This window comes from Chelonia mydas, chromosome 11 (assembly GCF_015237465.2).
Source record: "Chelonia mydas isolate rCheMyd1 chromosome 11, rCheMyd1.pri.v2, whole genome shotgun sequence".
Classification (NCBI taxonomy): domain Eukaryota; kingdom Metazoa; phylum Chordata; order Testudines; family Cheloniidae; genus Chelonia; species Chelonia mydas.
In genome coordinates this window covers 1,581,401-1,600,000 of record NC_051251.2, presented here as the reverse complement: position 1 = coordinate 1,600,000, position 18,600 = coordinate 1,581,401, and the positions used below count along the sequence as shown (strand labels likewise).

General features: G+C 74.3%; 1 protein-coding gene across 5 annotated transcripts in view; it reads right to left on the bottom strand.

The window, feature by feature from the left end:
- Positions 1 to 9,119: 9,119 nt before the first annotated feature.
- The window catches only part of ABCB6 (ATP binding cassette subfamily B member 6 (Langereis blood group)), a 53,101-nt gene continuing 43,620 nt past the window's right edge, over positions 9,120 to 18,600 (bottom strand). For all 5 annotated transcript variants that reach the window (XM_043524945.1, XM_043524944.1, XM_037912486.2 and 2 more), the window contains 5 exons: positions 17,169 to 17,343; positions 16,634 to 16,746; positions 15,976 to 16,070; positions 13,539 to 13,607; positions 9,120 to 9,840 (listed from right to left, as the gene is read on the bottom strand). In XM_043524945.1, the coding sequence (XP_043380880.1) occupies positions 9,699 to 9,840; positions 13,539 to 13,607; positions 15,976 to 16,070; positions 16,634 to 16,746; positions 17,169 to 17,343 (594 nt within the window). In that variant the 3' untranslated portion in view covers positions 9,120 to 9,698. The remainder of the gene's footprint in view (positions 9,841 to 13,538; positions 13,608 to 15,975; positions 16,071 to 16,633; positions 16,747 to 17,168; positions 17,344 to 18,600) is intronic.

Sequence of the window (18,600 nt, the reverse complement as noted above, 5' to 3'; positions counted from 1 at the left end):
GCAGGGTGTCTGTGGTCTCTTTCTGGGGGGGAGGGACCCTACCCTGGGCTGCGCTCACAGTCCAAGAGCCTGAATCCTCTGGTCCCGGCACAGGTACCATACAAGCAGTGCCAGGAGCCATGGGGGTGGTAGGAGCGGCCTGAGGCCCCAGCTCCCTGCAGGCTGGCCGCCAGAGCAGCTGTGGGCCCAGCACTGGGGCACTGTCCACCTCCTGCCACCCCAGCTCTGGGCTGGGCTGTGGTGTTGGCTGGGAGCTGGGGTCCGACGCCAGGTGTCTGTGGGCAATGTCAAGGAGCAGAGGCTGCGTCCTGGCCCATTCGAGCAAGGGAGGGGGCTGGGCTGGGCCCAGATCAGCCCTCTCTGGCCCACATGGCCTGGTACCTTCCCTGCTCAGTAGGGGGTGCTGCTCCTGGCCTAGGCTGTAGCCTGATGCCCCCGCCCCTGAGCAGCCCCTGGCCTGGGGGTGCCATTTGGGGGGCCGCTCCCACAAGGAGAGTCGCTTTGTCTCCCTGGGCTTCGGACTGCGGAAGCTGGTCTGGCAGGCTCCAGCGGCTGGTGCTCGGGAAATGTCCCAGGGAGCGTTTCCGGCCCTGTGGGGAGGGGACACCGGCAGCCCCCTGAGCAGCTTGTTCCCATTAGGGCTGCAGGGGCAAGCACAGGCCTCCCTGCCCCCCATGCAGGGCAGCCCTCCCTGTGCGGGACTGGGGGCACCTGCTGTCACAGGCAGCCTGGTGGGCCCTCTCCAGGAGCAGGGTCACTGACCCTGGGGCAGGGCCTCTGCCCTCTTTCTCCTGAGCGTAGCTACTGACTGGCAGTCCGTGCCAGTGAATCTCCGCCCGGGCTGGGGCTCAGAGCTCCAGCTCCGCGCTGCGGCCTTGTTCCCTGCCCTGGGCCTGCATGGTACGAGTCAGGGCTTGGCCCCACCAAGCTCCAGCCCCGGAGGAAGAGTCCCTGCCTGGGTGCTCACACGGGCGCTTCTGAGGAAAGCAGGGCCAGGGCTCTGGACTGCCAGGCCCCGAGGTGCTGGCTACAGCCCCACAACGGGCAGGGAGCGCGGAGCTGGCCCCATGGGAGGCCAGAGGCCTTGTGTAGCTAAAGCTGACAAAGCCAGAATCAGGTCTGAGGCCGAGGCTGTGAGGATGGGCAGCCACAGGGGGCCCCTGGGTGGGCGTCCGGCCCCTCCAGGCCTCGCCTGTTCCAGTCACCCCCGGGTGGCTGCTCCTGCCCCCATTGGCAAGCGATCGGCTGGTGTCGAACTGCCCCTGGTGGAGTGCGGTGCCCCTGGGGTCCCCAGCCAGCACTGGCAGGCCACGTACAGCCGGCTGCCCCGGCACCCGGCGCTGGAGGGCAGAGAGCCCCAGCAGCCAGGCTGAGCCGCTGCAATGACGGATCCTGCCCCTCCAGAGCCTGGGGCTGCCACCTCCTGCAGCCCCTGCCCGGGGCTCCCCAACTCCTCCCACCCTTCCTGCCAGTGCTGCCGGGCGCCCGGTACCTGGCTGGTTGGTGTCCAGCAGGGGGGAAGCCACTGCCAAGGCTGCCCCCCACCCACACCCCTGGGCTGTCCCCCCCCGACCAGTGCCCCTGTCACCCACCCGCACCCCCTGCCGCCCCAGCCCTGGGCTCTTCCCCCTCCCCCCACCAGGCCCCGCACCCGCAACCCCCTCCTACCCCAGCCCTGGGTTGAGGCCCCCCCGCGCACCAGCCCCAGTTCTGGGCTCTTCCCCCCCCGTGGCCAGCCCCCTCCTACCCCAGCCCTGGGTCACTGGTGACTCGCTCCCGGGCCGGGTCACCAGCATCCCGCTCCTGACCCGAGCAGGGACCGAGGCTGCATCCACCCGACTCCTCCCCGGCGCCCAGGGGGGCCCTGACTCCGCCCGCTCCCCCCTCGCCTCCAGCCGGTCCGGCGCTGGCAGGGTCGGGGTAAGCAGCGGGGCTCCCGGGCCGCGCCTCGGCCCACGGTCCCTCCAGCCGGGGCTCCCGCCTCCAGGACCGGCCGGGACCCGGGAGGGCAGAGCCGGGGAGACCGCCCCGGCAGGGCGCTGAGAAGCCGGGGCAGGGCAGCTCCAGGGGGAGCGGAGCCCCGGAGAGCGTGAGGCGGCCCCGCACGGCAGCGCCCCGGGCACCGGTCCCCCCCATGGCCCCGCTGCTGCTCCTGGCCGCCCTGCTGCAGCCCCTGGGCGGCTCGGGCCGCTTCGCCCAGCCCCGGCTCCGGGGGGCGGCCGCCCTGCGGCACCTGCAGGCGGCTCCGTGGGCCCCGCGGGGCGGCCCCGGGCCCGAGTGTCCCGCGCTCTACGTGTCGGAGCCCGCCCGGCCCCAAGGTGCGGGCACTGCTCCCCGACGGCTCGGGCGCGGCGGGCGGCGCCAACCGCAGCGGCCCCGGGGCGCCCCCCGCGCACGACGCGCTGCTGCTGGACCCCAGCCCCGGGGCCAGCTTCGGCCACCCGCCACGGCTCTTCCGCCTGGACTGCGGGTCAGCCCGCGGCGCTGCCGGGGCCCGGACCGCGTCTACCTGGGTGACCACCCGGACGGGCCCCCGTCCGCCCCCGGTCACCGGCCCCCTTCCTGCCCCCGAGCCGGCTCCCCGCCCCGCCTCGAGCCCGCACGGACCCCGCGTCTGCCCCCCGGTCACCGGCCCCCTTTGTGTCCCCGAGCCGGCTCCCCGCCCCGCCCCGAGCCCGCACGGGCCCCGCGTCCGCCCCCCGGTCACCGGCCCCCTTCCTGCCCCCGAGCCCGGCTCCCCGCCCCGCTCCGAGCCCTGACGGACCCCGCGTCCGCCCCCCGGTCACCGGCCCCCTTCCTGCCTCCGAGCCCGGCTCCCCGCCCCGCTCCGAGCCCGGACGGACCCCGCGTCTGCCCCCCGGTCACCGGCCCCCTTCGTGCCCCCGAGCCCGGCTCCCCGCCCCGCTCCGAGCCCGGACGGACCCCGCGTCCGCCCCCCGGTCACCGGCCCCCTTCCTGCCTCCGAGCCCGGCTCCCCGCCCCGCTCCGAGCCCGGACGGACCCCGCGTCTGCCCCCCGGTCACCGGCCCCCTTCGTGCCCCCGAGCCCGGCTCCCCGCCCCGCCCCGAGCCCGCACGGGCCCCGCGTCCGCCCCGGTCACCGGCCCCCTTCCTGCCCCCGAGCCGGCTCCCCGCCCCGCCCCGAGCCCGCACGGACCCCGCGTCCGCCCCCGGTCACCGGCCCCCTTTCTGCCCCCAAGCCCGGCTCCCCGCCCCGCCCCGAGCCCGCACGGGCCCCGCGTCTGCCCCCCGGTCACCGGCCCCCTTTGTGCCCCCGAGCCCGGCTCCCCGCCCCGCCCCGCCCCGAGCCGGCACGGGCCCCGCGTCCGCCCCGGTCACCGGCCCCCTTCCTGCCCCCGAGCCCGGCTCCCCGCCCCGCCCCGAGCCCGCACGGGCCCCGCGTCTGCCCCCCGGTCACCGGCCCCCTTTGTGCCCCCGAGCCCGGCTCCCCGCCCCGCCCCGCTCTGAGCCCGGACGGGCCCCGCGTCCGCCCCCGCGAGGCCGGGAGCCCGACCGCGTCCCCGACCCAGCCCCGCTCCCCACCTCTGTGCTCCGCTCCCCATCCCCGTCCGAACCCGGCCCGGCCCTCTCCGTGCCCGGCCCGGGCCCCTCCGTCCCGGCAGCGCCCGCGGCCCCTTCTCTGCCCCGGACTCGGAGCGATGGGGCAGATCGCGGGCGCGCCCCGGCTCGGGCAGGCGGCCCCGGGGAGCGGAGGGTCACTAGAGCCGCCGGCGCAGCCCCCTTGCCCCGCCCCGCCTGTCTGGCATGGGGCAGCCGGGCCCCCGGGGGCTGCGCCCGTCCCCCGCCCCCGCGTTTGGACACGTCCCGCCTCCGCAGAGGGGCTGGGGCCAAGGCGAGAAATGGCTCCGCGTCCTGCCCTGGGAGCTGGGCCCGGCCAGTGGTGGGGCTGGTGCCTGTAGCCCAGGGACTGGGAGTGCGCAGCCTGCGGCCGCTGCCTTCCCCTGGGGCTCACTAGGGGGCGCTCTTCCCGGCAGTCATGGCGGGCCCCAATGCCCGTGGGGGGCCCTAGGGGGCGCTGTGCGCAGGGAGCGGGCGGGGGCTCAGTGGGAGGCTGCACTGCGTCGGTGGGTGCGCGGGGAGCCGGGGGCGGCCGCCAGGGGCCGCTCTGGCACCCGGCGACCAGGGATCAGCGGGACTCCCCTGCGCAGGGAATGCAGCGCCCCACTTTCCCCCAGCTGGGGCCCCGGCCACGGGCATGGGGCCCGCCCAGGCACCACCCCAACCCGGTGACTGTCCCGGGGCCTTGCCCGCAGGTGACGGGCCCAGCTCTGCCAGTGAAGGAGGCTGTTCCCTGGCCCCCGGTGCGCTGCCCCAATTGCCCCTCTGCCCCATTCTGACTCAGCCATGGGCCTGTGGGTGCCCTGCCCCGCCTCTCTCTGTCCATCTGTGGGCCCTGCCCCGCCTCTGTCTGTCTGTCTGTCCGTCTGTGGGCCCTGCCCCGCCTCTGTCCGTCTGCCCCACCTCTGTCTGTCCGTCTGTGGGCCCTGCCCCGCCTCTGTCTGTCCGTCTGTGGACCCTGCCCCGCCTCTGTCTGTCCGTCTGTGGGCCCTGCCCCGCCTCTGTCCGTCTGCCCCACCTCTGTCTGTCCATCTGTGGGCCCTGCCCCGCCTCTGTCTGTCTGTCCGTCTGTGGGCCCTGCCCCGCCTCTGTCTGTCCCTCTGCCCCACCTCTGTCTGTCCGTGAGTGGGCCCTGCCCCGCCTCTGTCTGTCCCTCTGCCCCACCTCTGTCTGTGGGCCCTGCCCCGCCTCTGTCTGTCCGTCTGTGGGCCCTGCCCTGCCTCTGTCTGTCCGTCTGTGGACCCTGCCCCGCCTCTCTCTGTCTGTCCGTCTGTGGGCCCTGCCCCGCCTCTGTCCGTCTGCCCCACCTCTGTCTGTCCATCTGTGGGCCCTGCCCCACCTCTGTCTGTCCGTCTGTGGGCCCTGCCCCACCTCTGTCTGTCCGTCTGTGGACCCTGCCCTGCCTCCGTCTGTCCGTCTGTGGGCCCTGCCTCTGTCTGTCCGTCTGTGGGCCCTGCCCTGCCTCTGTCTGTCTGTCTGTGGGCCCTGCCCCACCTCTGTCTGTCTGTCCGTCTGTGGGCCCTGCCCCGCCTCTGTCTCTCCGTCTGCCCCACCTCTGTCTGTCCATCTGTGGGCCCTGCCCCGCCTCTGTCTGTCTGTGGGCCCTGCCCCGCCTCTGTCTGTCCATCTGTGGACCCTGCCCTGCCTCCGTCTGTCCGTCTGTGGGCCCTGCCCCGCCTCTGTCTGTCTGTCCGTCTGCCCCACCTCTGTCTGTCCGTCTGTGGACCCTGCTCCATCTCTGTCTGTCTGTGGGCCCTGCCCCGCCTCTGTCTGTCCATCTGTGGACCCTGCCCTGCCTCCGTCTGTCCGTCTGTGGGCCCTGCCCCGCCTCTGTCTGTCTGTCTGTGGGCCCTGCCCCGCCTCTGTCTGTCTGTCTGTGGGCCCTGCCTCTGTCTGTCCATCTGTGGGCCCTGCCCCGCCTCTGTCTGTCCATCTGTGGGCCCTGCCCCGCCTCTGTCTGTCTGTCTGTCTGTGGGCCCCGCCTCTGTCTGTCTGTCTGTGGGCCCTGCCCCGCCTCTGTCTGTCCATCTGTCTGCCCTGCCCCGCCTCCGTCTGTCCGTCTGTGGGCCCTGCCCCGCCTCCGTCTGTCCGTCTGTGGGCCCTGCCCCGCCTCTGTCTGTCAGTCCTGCCACATATCACCTGTTGCTTTTCCTCGCAGAGCTGCAGGGGTTCAGCCCGTGCCCCCGGCCGCTCGCTCCCCGTCGTCAGCCCCAGCCCCGCGGCCGCTCCCTGCGAGCTGGACGAGAACACGCGCCGGTGCCGCCAGCAGCAGCTGCCCTCCCACGAGTCCTGCCGCACGTACCAGACCTGCCACCGCGCCGTGCTCGTCTCAGGGTGGCCCGGGGGGGGGAGTGGGACACGCTCCTTCCCCTGGAGGGGGCGCTGGCTCTGATCTGGCCCCAGGGCAGGGACTGGGCCATGGGGCCTTTCCCCTCCGGGCCGTCAGTCTGGCTCCGGCCCCATAGGCCGGGGGTGAAGGGCATTTCCCTGCTGGGGGCCCCGGGGGCCCTGTGGGAAGGGGGTAGGGCTGGGGCGTCTCCAGGCCAGTGCCCTATATCAGCCCCCCCGAGTGGGGCTCATCCCCCTGGCCATGCTGGAGGGCGGCTTGCCCCGGCTCTGTCTTTTCTGGGGCTGAATGGGGGTGGGCCGGGCCGAGGGCCCTGAAGCGGGGGCCCTTGCCCTCCCCTGGCGCCGAGGGGCTGAATCCTGCTGCTGTGAGCCGGGTGCCCCGTCAGAGCCCCTGAACGTGGCACGGTGCCACCCACCCCCCACTGGCGGGTGCTGCCAGGCTCTGGCCACTCCCTTAGGGCTGCAGAGACACTGGCCTTGGTGCCCCCTCCCTGCCCAGCCCCCTGGCTCCAGCCAGCCGAGCCCCGTGCTGCCCCTGACGCTGCCCCCACCCCCCCGGCAGGCGGCTGGCAGGAACAGATCCCCTACCCCCACCACGCCCGCAACCTGCTTCCGGCAAGAGCACATTGAGGCCTTCTTCGCGGGCGACGGCCAGGCGCCAGGTCAGGGCGCGGCCCTGGGGCCTCGAGTGGCTCCCCGGGGGGGGGGTACCAGGCCATGCGGAGCCTGTGATCGCCCCCTGACCCCTCCAGCAGGGGCTACCTGGGGCTTTGGGTGCCAGCGCTGGCCCCGACGCCGGGTCTCAGTGCGATGCCACCGGGGCGGGGCGGGGACAGAGACCCTGGGGACTGGGCCCAAGTGAATCAAGGCTTAGGGCACTGATTGGCACAGCCCCCCCCCCCCCCCGTGCCCTATGCTCTGCAGACTGACCAGCTCCTGCAGCGGGCACCGGCCTTCTCCCTCCCCCACTCAGCCCTAGACTGGGAGGAGAGGTGGGGCGTGCGGGGCAGAGCTGCACCCGGTTGCAGGGGGTTGCGCTCGGTGCCGAAGGAGGGGGCTCGGCGGGGACATGGGCCCGAGGGCCGGCCCCAGAGTGTGGAGACAGGGCTGGGGCGGTATGGGCAGGCAGGACGGGAGGGGGCTGGGGGCGGGCGCTGCCCCCAGGGGCCGCGGAGGTGGGCGACGTGTATCCGGCCGTGGAGAAGCGGCTGATCCGTAGCCACCTGGCGCTGGGGTGCCGCGGGCGGCTCTGTGCCGACTCGCCGGTGCTTTAGCTGAACAGCCCTGCCCGGCATCATGCGGGATCGGGCACCGCGCGGGCACCCCCCAGCTGGGACCCCCAGGGCTGGGGGGTGTGGGCAGGGGAGGGCCCGAGGGAGCCCCGAGCCCCATACAGACCCCGCAGCGACTGCTGCGTCCCGTCACGCCGCTGTACCCTCGCCCGCCCCCCTGGGGCAGTGGGGGCCTCAGGGGACGCGGGGTGACTCCTCGGCTCTGTGCCTCTCCCAGGGCCCCGGGGCGGCGCTGAGAGAACCGGGCCCCCCCGGATCTCCAGGTGGAGGTGAGCTCGCTGCCCCCTCGCCTCTGATCTGCTGCACGTCAAAGGCCCCGGCTTGGCGCTTTCGTCTGCGCTGGCTGGGAGGGACCCCCCCGGGACCCCCCCACGTCTAATCCCCCCTGTCAAGTGCTGGGCTGCTGGAATTCCCTTGATCTCCTGCCTGGAGTCTCCAAGCAGCTGGGGTGCGTGTGGGGGGAGGGGCAGCGTCGTCCCCCTCCCCTTTGTGCTGCGGGCAGGTGGGGGAAGGGCAATGACAGGCACCCTCTGCCCCCCGGCAGGCCGACCCCAGGGAGCGCTACCCTGTGGCCGAGCTCCTGGCGGACCTGGAGGGCTGCAACGCCCACAGGGTCTTCCTCTTCCTCGACCGGAGCCACCCGGGCCCGCTGGCCAGGAAGCTGCTGGCGTCCGGGCGGCTCGGGAACGTGGTGCTGGTGAGCGGCCAGCTGGGCTCCGACGTCGCCCGGGGCTCGGCCGCAGCCCGACCAGTGCCTGCTGCAGGGCCTCGGGCAGGTGGGTTGGCGGGGTGGGGATCCCGAGGGCGAGGCCACCGCCGGGCAAGCGGCACCGAGCCCCACAGGAGATGCCCGTGTCACACCCTCCAGGCCCAGGCCCGCCTTGGAGCTGCCCCTTGGGCATGCCGGGGGGGCACCAACCTCCAGCATGCGGGGGGACGGCTGGTGCAAGTCGGGGGCACCGACCCCAGGGGGTGCCCCTCCACTGGGGCTTGGCACAGGGGAGACCGGGGGGGAGTAGGTGGGGGGTAGCGCTGTTCTCCCAGGCTTTGGGCACCCCCCCGGGAGCCCCCCCTCGGCCCTGACGCTGCCTCCCTTGCTCTCCAGGCGGGCCCGCGGGCAGCCGGCTCCTCTCCCGGGGCCACGCTGCAGCTGCTCACCGTGACCCTGGCCGGGGCGCCCCGCCGCGGACGGAGGACGAGCGCAGGCGGGAGTTCCTGGGCTGCCAGAACCTGCCCCCCAGGCTCTGGTGCCAGGCCACGCACACCCCGCAGCAGGACGCCGCCTGAAGCCGGGTCCCCTCCCTGGTTCCTGCTCCCTGCTGGGCGGGACTGAGCCCCCCACGCCCGCCCAGAGCCAGCCGCAGCCTCCCGCCGCGCCAGGGCCAGCTGGGATGAACGGCTGGGGTGGGGTCTGGCTAAAGCTGCGATGGGGGAGGGCAGCGCTCGGGCTCTGACAGGGCCCCCGGCGCGTGCCAGGCGGGGGCAGGCAGGGACCCGCTGCCCATAACCTGCTCCCTCAATAAAGAACCAGTCCTGTCCCCCCAGTGTGGAGCTGTTTAACCCTCTCAGCGCCTGCCCCCGGACGCCGGGGTTCTGCACATGCGGGCATGCCTCCTGCACAGCTGAGAAGTGGGGGGTGGGCAGGACTCCTGGGTTCCATTCTCCGCTCCCCCGGCGGCACTGTCCCTCACTTACTGGTGCTGATTGTGGGGTGGGGGGTCGCTTCGGCCACGCTGCTCCTGTGAGAGCTGCCCAGGGTCGCTCTCGCTGAGGGACCTGGAGAACGGCGCTGGGGTGCCCTGCTGAACTCCCCCCACGGGGCGTGCCCGGCCTCCCCCCACCCAATCCAGAGAGTTGGGCCTGCCCCCGCCCCAGACAACACAGAGCCGGAGCCCAGAGCTGGCCACAAACAGTTTACAAGATTCAGCAAGAAGGCGTCAAATCAAAACCTGAAAAACAACCAACCCCCTGCTCTGCCCCCCTGGTGCCCTGCCCCTTAGTGCCCCCCCTCCAGGGCTCTGTACTGGGTGGCAGCACCTCCCCCCACCCCAGTGCTGCCGGGAGCCTCCCGTAACAGAGTGGTGCCCTGGGCCATGGCCAGCCGAAAGGGCTGCCCCCTCCCCTGCCCACGGGCAGCCTGGCAGCCCCCGTGTAGCCAGGGCCAGCTGCGGCAGCAATGCTGGGGGCGTGCAATCCCAGCATGCAATGCTCTGCCGGCTGCACCCATGCAGCGGGCTGCCCGTGTGCCCAGCAGGGATCACAGGGGGTCTCTGGGCCAGGACGCGGCTCGCCCAGTTTGGCCGCTTGCACGGCAGGTGCAGCCCCCCGGCTCCAGGAAGGTGCCAGAGCTCTGAAACAAGCCGAGGTCACACAGCCCGGGGGGCCTGGCGTGCCCACCGATGCCAGGGCAGCAAACTACAGCCACAGCGGGGGTGCAGCTCCGTGCCGCTGCCCGAAGTCCCCTGGCTCCTGCCCGCGCTCACGGCCCCTTCCTGGGGGCCGCCGGCAGCTTCTCGGTGCTGCGGTCCTTGCTCTCCGTGTCGGAGTCGGACGCGTCCCCAGCCTGCTGCTGCAGCCACATCCCGGCGTAGACGCCACCCTTCTGCAGCAGCTCCTCGTGCCTGCGGGAGAGCCGGGGCTCAGGGGCTGCAGCTCCCGCGTGCCCCGCCCCGGGCGCTGCCCGGCCCCTCCTGTGCCCCCTGCAGCCTGCCCTGCCCCCAGCTCCACCCCCTGCAGCCTGCCCTGCCCTGGGCGCTGCCCGGCCCCTCCTCTATCGCCCTCCAGCCTGCCCTGCCCCCAGCTCCACCCCCTGCAGCCTGCCCTGCCCCGGGCGCTGCCCGCCCCCTCCTGTGCCCCCTGCAGCCTGCCCTGCCCCCAGCTCCACCCCCTGCAGCCTGCCCTGCCCCGGGCGCTGGCCAGACCTTGCCCTACCCTGGGCGCTGCCCAGCCCCTCCTCTATCCCCTCCAGCCTGCCCTGCCCCCAGCTCCACCCCCTGCAGCCTGCCCGGCCCCTGGCGCTGCACGCCCCCTCCTGTGCCCCCTGCAGCCTGCCCTGCCCCCAGCTCCACCCCCTGCAGCATGCCCTGCCCCGGGCGCTGCCCGCCCCCTCCTGTGCCCCCTGCAGCCTGCCCTGCCCCCAGCTCCACCCCCTGCAGCCTGCCCTGCCCTGGGCGCTGCCCGGCCCCTCCTCTATCGCCCTCCAGCCTGCCCTGCCCCCAGCTCCACCCCCTGCAGCCTGCCCTGCCCCGGGCGCTGCCCGCCCCCTCCTGTGCCCCCTGCAGCCTGCCCTGCCCCCAGCTCCACCCCCTGCAGCATGCCCTGCCCCGGGCGCTGGCCAGACCTTGCCCTACCCTGGGCGCTGCCCAGCCCCTCCTCTATCCCCTCCAGCCTGCCCTGCCCCCAGCTCCACCCCCTGCAGCCTGCCCTGCCCCTGGCGCTGCACGCCCCCTCCTGTGCCCCCTGCAGCCTGCCCTGCCCCCAGCTCCACCCCCTGCAGCATGCCCTGCCCCGGGCGCTGCCCGCCCCCTCCTGTGCCCCCTGCAGCCTGCCCTGCCCCCAGCTCCACCCCCTGCAGCCTGCCCTGCCCTGGGCGCTGCCCGGGCCCCTCCTCTATCGCCCTCCAGCCTGCCCTGCCCCCAGCTCCACCCCCAGCAGCCTGCCCTGCCCCGGGCGCGGCCCGCCCCCTCCTGTGCCCCCTGCAGCCTGCCCTGCCCCCAGCTCCACCCCCTGCAGCATGCCCTGCCCCGGGCGCTGCCCGCCCCCTCCTGTGCCCCCTGCAGCCTGCCCTGCCCCCAGCTCCACCCCCTGCAGCATGCCCTGCCCCGGGCGCTGCCCGGCCCCTCCTGTGCCCCCTGCAGCCTGCCCTGCCCCCAGCTCCACCCCCTGCAGCCTGCCCTGCCCCCGGCGCTGCCCGGCCCCTCCTGTTCCCCCTGCAGCCTGCCCTGCCCCAGCTCCACCCCCTGCAGCATGCCCTGCCCCGGGCGCTGCCCGGCCCCTCCTGTGCCCCCTGCAGCCTGCCCTGCCCCCAGCTCCACCCCCTGCAGCATGCCCTGCCCCAGGCGCTGGCCAGACCTTGCCCTACCCTGGGCGCTGCCCAGCCCCTCCTCTATCCCCTCCAGCCTGCCCTGCCCCCAGCTCCACCCCCTGCAGCCTGCCCTGCCCCAGGCGCTGCACGCCCCCTCCTGTGCCCCCTGCAGCCTGCCCTGCCCCCAGCTCCACCCCCTGCAGCATGCCCTGCCCCGGGCGCTGCCCGCCCCCTCCTGTGCCCCCTGCAGCCTGCCAGGCCCCCAGCTCCACCCCCTGCAGCCTGCCCTGCCCTGGGCGCTGCCCGGCCCCTCCTCTATCGCCCTCCAGCCTGCCCTGCCCCCAGCTCCACCCCCTGCAGCCTGCCCTGCCCCGGGCGCTGCCCGCCCCCTCCTGTGCCCCCTGCAGCCTGCCCTGCCCCCAGCTCCACCCCCTGCAGCCTGCCCTGCCCCGGGCGCTGCCCGCCCCCTCCTGTGCCCCCTGCAGCCTGCCCTGCCCCCAGCTCCACCCCCTGCAGCCTGCCCTGCCCCGGGCGCTGCCCGGCCCCTCCTGTGCCCCCTGCAGCCTGCCCTGCCCCCAGCTCCACCCCCTGCAGCATGCCCTGCCCCGGGCGCTGCCCGGCCCCTCCTGTGCCCCCTGCAGCCTGCCCTGCCCCCAGCTCCACCCCCTGCAGCATGCCCTGCCCCGGGCGCTGCCCGGCCCCTCCTGTGCCCCCTGCAGCCTGCCCTGCCCCCAGCTCCACCCCCTGCAGCATGCCCTGCCCCGGGCGCTGCCCGGCCCCTCCTGTGCCCCCTGCAGCCTGCCCTGCCCCCAGCTCCACCCCCTGCAGCATGCCCTGCCCCGGGCGCTGCCCGGCCCCTCCTGTGCCCCCTGCAGCCTGCCCTGCCCCCAGCTCCACCCCCTGCAGCCTGCCCTGCCCTGGGCGCTGCCCGGCCCCTCCTCTATCGCCCTCCAGCCTGCCCTGCCCCCAGCTCCACCCCCTGCAGCCTGCCCTGCCCCAGGCGCTGCCCGGCCCCTCCTGTGCCCCCTGCAGCCTGCCCTGCCCCCAGCTCCACCCCCTGCAGCCTGCCCTGCCCCAGGCGCTGCCCGCCCCCTCCTGTGCCCCCTGCAGCCTGCCCTGCCCCCAGCTCCACCCCCTGCAGCATGCCCTGCCCCGGGCGCTGCACGCCCCCTCCTGTGCCCCCTGCAGCCTGCCCTGCCCCCAGCTCCACCCCCTGCAGCATGCCCTGCCCCAGGCGCTGCACGCCCCCTCCTGTGCCCCCTGCAGCCTGCCCTGCCCCCAGCTCCACCCCCTGCAGCATGCCCTGCCCCAGGCGCTGGCCAGACCTTGCCCTACCCTGGGCGCTGCCCGGCCCCTCCTCTATCCCCTCCAGCCTGCCCTGCCCCCAGCTCCACCCCCTGCAGCCTGCCCTGCCCCAGGCGCTGCACGCCCCCTCCTGTGCCCCCTGCAGCCTGCCAGGCACCCAGCAGCTCCCGCCTGCCCTGCCCCGGGCGCTGCCCGGCCCCTCCTGTGCCCCCTGCAGCCTGCCCTGCCCCCAGCTCCAACCCCTGCAGCCTGCCCTGCTCCGGGCGCTGGCCAGCCCCTCCTGTGCCCCCTGCAGCCTGCCGGGCCCCCAGCAGCTCCCGCCTGCCCTGCCCTCAGCTCCACCCCCTGCAGCCTGCCCTGCCCCGGGCGCTGCCCGCCCCCTCCTGTGCCCCCTGGAGCCTGCCGGGCCCCCAGCAGCTCCCGCCTGCCCTGCCCTCAGCTCCACCCCCTGCAGCCTGCCCTGCCCCGGGCGCTGCCCGCCCCCTCCTGTGCCCCCTGGAGCCTGCCGGGCCCCCAGCAGCTCCCGCCTGCCCTGCCCTGCCCCCAGCTCCACCCTCTGCAGCCTGCCCTGCCCTGGGTGCTACCGAGCCCCTCCTCTGTCCCCTGTAGCTCCCACCTGCCCTGCCCTGCCCTGGGCACTGGCCGGACCCTCCTCTGCCCCCTCCAGCCTGCCCTGCCCCCGGCTCCACCCCCTGCAGCTCCCGCCCGCCCTGCCCTGGGTGCTGCCCAGCCCCTCTGCCCCTGGGCTGCGGCCCTTCTCCCCGCTGAAGGGCTCCGCCCATCCCAGGGCACATTGCAGCACCTGCATGGGACCCTTTGGCAAAGGCCCCGCCCCCTCCCATGCTGCACCCATCCCACCGGGCAGGAGCCGCCAGCTGCAGCCAGCATGGCACCAGGAAGGGAGCAGCCGGGCACCCGGTGCCAGTCCAGGGGCAGCTGCAGCTCCCAGGGTGGGAGGGGGACCCGCCTGCAGATGCGCTGGTACGTTACCTTCCACGCTCCACGACGCGCCCGTCCCTGAGAACCAGGATCTGGTCGGCGTTGACAACCGTGGAGAGCCTGGGGCGGGGGAGACAGTACGTTACCAGCGCATGAGCAGAGCCCCCCGTGATCCTAGCCGCCCCCAGCCAGACCTGCCCCAAGGTGCCCAAGCTCCCAGGGCTGACCATGCGCCATCCCGCGTGGCACAGACCCGGGGAGTCGCTGGCAGCGAGCCACGAGGCAGCCCCGGGGCCAGCAGCTGCTTGGGGCGGGGCAGCCACGTGGAGCGAGTGGAAAGCTGGCCGTGAGTGCCACCACAAACAAGCCACTCTCCCCGCAGGGTGACCGTGGGAGGGGGTCCCTCCAGCCCCGTCGTCCCAAAGCCACCATGGGCCTGCAGCCTCAGACCCCCGCGCCCGCCCCTGCTACGGAATCAGGGCCAGAGCTGGCACTTTGATTTCAAAAACGTGCCCAAGCGTGACAGAGCCGGAGCCGGCTGCCAGAGTCTGCCGAGAGCCTGGAACCGGGCCTGGCCGCGCGTGCCCAGGGCCGGGGGTGGAACCGCCCAGCGTCCACCCTGCTCCAGGCGGAGCAGCAACAGCTGCAGGTGCCCCCATGCTGTGGGGCTGGAGGTGCCGGGGTGCCCTGCACAGGTCATAGCCCCCAGCAGTGAGGTGCCAGCCAGTCCTGTGCCCCAGCCCATCTCGCCACCCAGAGCACTGCCGGCACTCCCCGGCCCATCACGCCTACACTGCCCACCCCACCCAGTCTGCCCCTCCCCTCCGCACCAGGCACGCCCCGCAGAAGTCCCTGGCCCCTTCCTGCACCACCCCCTCCCCACACAGCCCCCGCTGCCAGCCTTGCCCACCCCAGCACCCAACCATGGGCGCTGCGATGCCACAGGGCGTGCGGGTCCCTCGTGTGGCCACGGGCACGAGCACCGCCAGCTGCTCCGCCCCGGGGCACGGCCGCCTGCGGCCGGTACAGCGACGCCATCAGTCACCGTCGCCACGGGCTGGGCACCCCCCGCCTCTCCCTGCCCCACGCTCTGGGCCGTGGCTCAGGGCTTCATGCCCACTGCCCCCACCTCTTTCCTTTGCTCCCTCCCCACTGAGCCCCCCCCCACCTGCCAGGGCACTGTGCCCCCCGGGGCAGACACTGCAGACGTGCCCAGCGCCCGCAGAAGGGCACCACTCCGGCCCGTGGCTCCCTCCCAACTCCCCATGTCCCAGCCCCGTGGGAGACCCCGTGGAGCCAGGCCCAGCGGCTCGTGGGGTGACCATCCCTCCCCCACTCCCCAGCCAGCACACGCTGCTGTGGGGCCAGGCCTGGCGGAGAGGGAGGCCCTGGCAAGGTTATGGATCCAGGGACAGGATCAAAGGGGTCTGGCTCCTTCTCAGCGGGCAGCCGGGCCCCGCCAGCCCAGCTCACACCATGTGTTTCTCATAGTAGTGGGGGGTGGTGACAGCTGGGTTCTGTCCGTCCCCCCCACACACGGGAGCCCCCAGCAGACATGGGGCTTTGGGCAATGCTGACCCCGCCCAGGCTGCTTCCAGAAGGACGGGGGCTCCGAGCACCCCCCTTCTTCAGCTCTTTCCATCCATTCACACCAGTGACAGCCGTGCACGGGAGACCCCTCCCCAGACAGACACCCGGGGGGGGGGGGTAGCGCAATGCCAGCAGCAGAGCCCCAACCAAGGCAGCGACCCCCCCCCCCGGCCCGGCTCGCACTACGTGGCCTGTTCCCCCAGCCTGGCGGGACCCGCTGACCCCTGCGCCAATCTCCACTCTACCGGGCTGTTCGGAGGCTGTTCGGTGCCCCCCCCCCGGTCAGTGCTGGCCCCAGCGTGGCTCTAGGGGGGGGCTGTACTGCAGGGAGGGGTCACTGGGGGGTGCCCCCCCCCCCGCCGTCAGTGCTGACCCCAGCGTGGTGCTAGGGGGCGCTGTACTGCAGGGAGGGGTCACTAGGGGGTGCCCCCCCGCCGTCAGTGCTGGCCCCAGCGTGGCTCTAGGGGGGGCTGTACTGCAGGGAGGGGTCACTAGGGGGTGCCCCCCCGCCGTCAGTGCTGGCCCCAGCGTGGCGCTAGGGGGGGCTGTACTGCAGGGAGGGGTCACTGGGGGGTACCCCCACGCCGTCAGTGCTGGCCCCAGCGTGGCTCTAGGGGGCGCTGTACTGCAGGGAGGGGTCACTGGGGGGTGCCCCCCCCCCGCCGTCAGTGCTGGCCCCAGCGTGGCTCTAGGGGGCGCTGTACTGCAGGGAGGGGTCACTGGGGGGTGCCCCCCACCCCCGCAGTCATTGCTGGGTGAGGCACAGCAGAACTCCCGCTACACCCCCGGCCCGTAGTGACAGCCCCCCAGGGAATTCCCCCCCCAGCCCTTGGGCCTGCTGAACTCCCCCCCGCCCCCCCGCCCCCCCATCCCACGCAAAGTCCTGCCCCGCCCTCACCTGTGGGCGACGACGATGGTGGTGCGGTTGGCGCAGACCTTGGCCAGCGAACCCTGGATGTTCCTCTCGGTCTCGGTGTCCAGCGCCGACGTGGCCTGCGTGCCAGGTGCAGCATGTGGGAGGGGCTGCGGCGCCAGGCTGGACCCGCCCTGAGCCTCCCTGCCCCCAGCCCCACACCGTGCTGCAGCCGCCCTCCCCTACCAGCCCGGGTGCCAGGCAGCCGCTCAGCGCCCTGAGCAGGGCAGGCCCAGGCCAGCGGCTCGTGGGCCGGAGGGGTCGCCCCCCCGTGAGGACAGGTCGGCCGCCGGCCCCAGGCCGCGCTCAGAGCCGGTGCCCCGAGGAAGGCGAGAGGAGACGTGGGGAGTGCGAACGGCATGGGAGGGCAGAGGGGCAGGCGGGGGCCTGGCCTTCGCTGGTGGGGAAGGGGCGCGGTGGGGGGTAGCGTTCGCTGCTGGCGGGAAGGGGAGGGCCCCGGGGGATGAGGGCTGGTGTTTGCTGATGGAGTGATGGGGGGTAGGGAGGGGCAGTTGATGGGGGGGTGGGGAGGGGGCCCCATGTTGGGAAGGGAGGGGGCAGGGAGGGGGGCTGATGAGGGGACAGGGGCCCGTGGCGGGCAGGGAGGGGGCCGATGGGGGGCCGGGGGGGGGTCCCAGGTTACCTCGTCCAGCAGGATGATCTGCGGGCCCTTGAGGATCGTGCGCGCGATGGCCACTCTCTGCTTCTCGCCCCCGCTCAGCTTCAGGCCTCGTTCCCCCACCTGCGTCTCGTAACCTGCGGGGCGCAGAGCCAGAAGTGTGGGACCCGGCTCCCCGCTGCCAGCGCCACGGGGCCGCCCCGGCCTCTCCTCCTCCCTCACTGTGAGTGCCCGGCCTGCCCCACGGGCCGCTGCGCACGCCTGCCCCTCGTGCCCCCCGATGCAGCGGTGCCGTGCCCAGAGCCAAAGCTCGCCCAGGCCAGCCCCCCTGCTGCTCCCCCGGGCACTAGGCAGCCAGGCAGGGGCAGCGCCGCCCCCCAGGAGTGAGGCTGTGCCCCAGAGAAAGCAGCTGGCCCCACTGTACCAGGCTGAGCACCCGGGAAGGGGGCAGGGTTAACGGCACGCCCAGGGGCGCCAGTCCTGGGAGGTGGCGACCCCAGCCCGGGGGCCGGGCGTGCTGGGGCAGGGCCCCGGGGAGGCCGCGGCGGGCCGGACTCACCCTCGGGGAAGGAGAGGATGCGGTCGTGGATGTCGGCGGCCCGGGCTGCCTGGCGCACCTCCTCGTCGGAGGCTGCGGCGCGCCCGTAGCGGATGTTGTTGCAGATGGAGTCATTGAACAGCACCGTGTCCTGGGGCACCACCCCGATGTGGGCGCGCAGCGAGGCCTGTGTCACCTGCAGGGCAGCCCCGCCGTGCCCCGTCAGTGCGGGCACCGGGGGCAGCGCCAGGCTCTGCTGAGTCAGCCCCTGCCCCGCTCCTCCCGCCGGCCTGCCCGAGCCCGGAGCCCCAGGGAGCCCCAAGGCACTTGGTCCCCCATCCCCCTGCCGCAGAGCCGGGTCCCCCACAGGGAGGCCGAACTCTCAGTGACCCATCGCCGGGGCCCCCCAGCCGGCCCCCCGGCTCCCAGCCCCCTGCCTCAGCCCGCCCATGGAGCACAAATGAAAGGAACCCCCTCTGCCCCCCTGGGGGGCTGCAGTAACACGGGAAGTCTTTGATCTGGCCCCCTCAGCACTTCAAAGTGGGCTGCCTGGGCCCCCCCTCCGCCGGCAGCTTCCCTTCCCCTTGGTGTGTAATTGAAGCCAGGCTGGGAGCCGGCCTGCCCATTAGCCCAGGCGGGCTGGGCTCTGCCCACGCCCCTGCTGGAAATGGGGGGGGGGTCCCACAAAGCAGGCTGAGTTCCTGGGGGAGCACATGGCCCCCCGACCTGCCCTTGGCAGCAGAGGCTCAGGCCCCCTCCTGGGGCCCCCGAGGTGCTGGCACCAGGGGCTGCGGGACAAACCCAGGGGCCGAGATGGGGAAGGCCTGGCAGGTCCCTCTCGTCCTGGGGCTGCGGCTCCTGGCAGGCTCCCTCCCTGCCAGCGCTGGGCATGGCTGGGCCTGGCCTGCCCTAAGCACCCCGGGGGCCGGGGCTCCTGCCCGGATCCACCCCATCGGGGAGCCAGGGGCTGTCTCACCCCCTGCAGGCCGGGGCTCCCTCCCTCCAATGCTGCCCAGCCCCGGCACAGGCCACCCTGGGAATGTGCGGGTGGGTGCGCGGACTCTCCCCGGTGCCCCGCGAGCGTAGCCATCGGGGCGTCCCCGGCCAGCCTGGGAATCGCCAGATGGCCGGGCCCCCAGGGGAGGGGCCGGGCCCCCAGGGGAGGAGCCGGGGCCCCAGGGGAGGAGCCGGGCCAGCAGAGCTCTGCCAGCCGCCCTGGGGCCGGGCGCCCAGGCACCGGGGCAGATGCTGAGGGGCGGGGCCCCTGCCCGGGACCCAGGCACCGGACACTCGCCCAGGTGCACCCAGCGCAGGCCAGTGCAGCGTGGGTGGGAGGGACCCAGGGCCTGGGTGCCCCGGGCTCTGATCCCACCTCGGGCCCTGGGCATCCCACGAATCCAGCCCCGGGCAGGGCAGCCTCAGACCCCAACACGCTGGGTACTCTGCCCCAGGC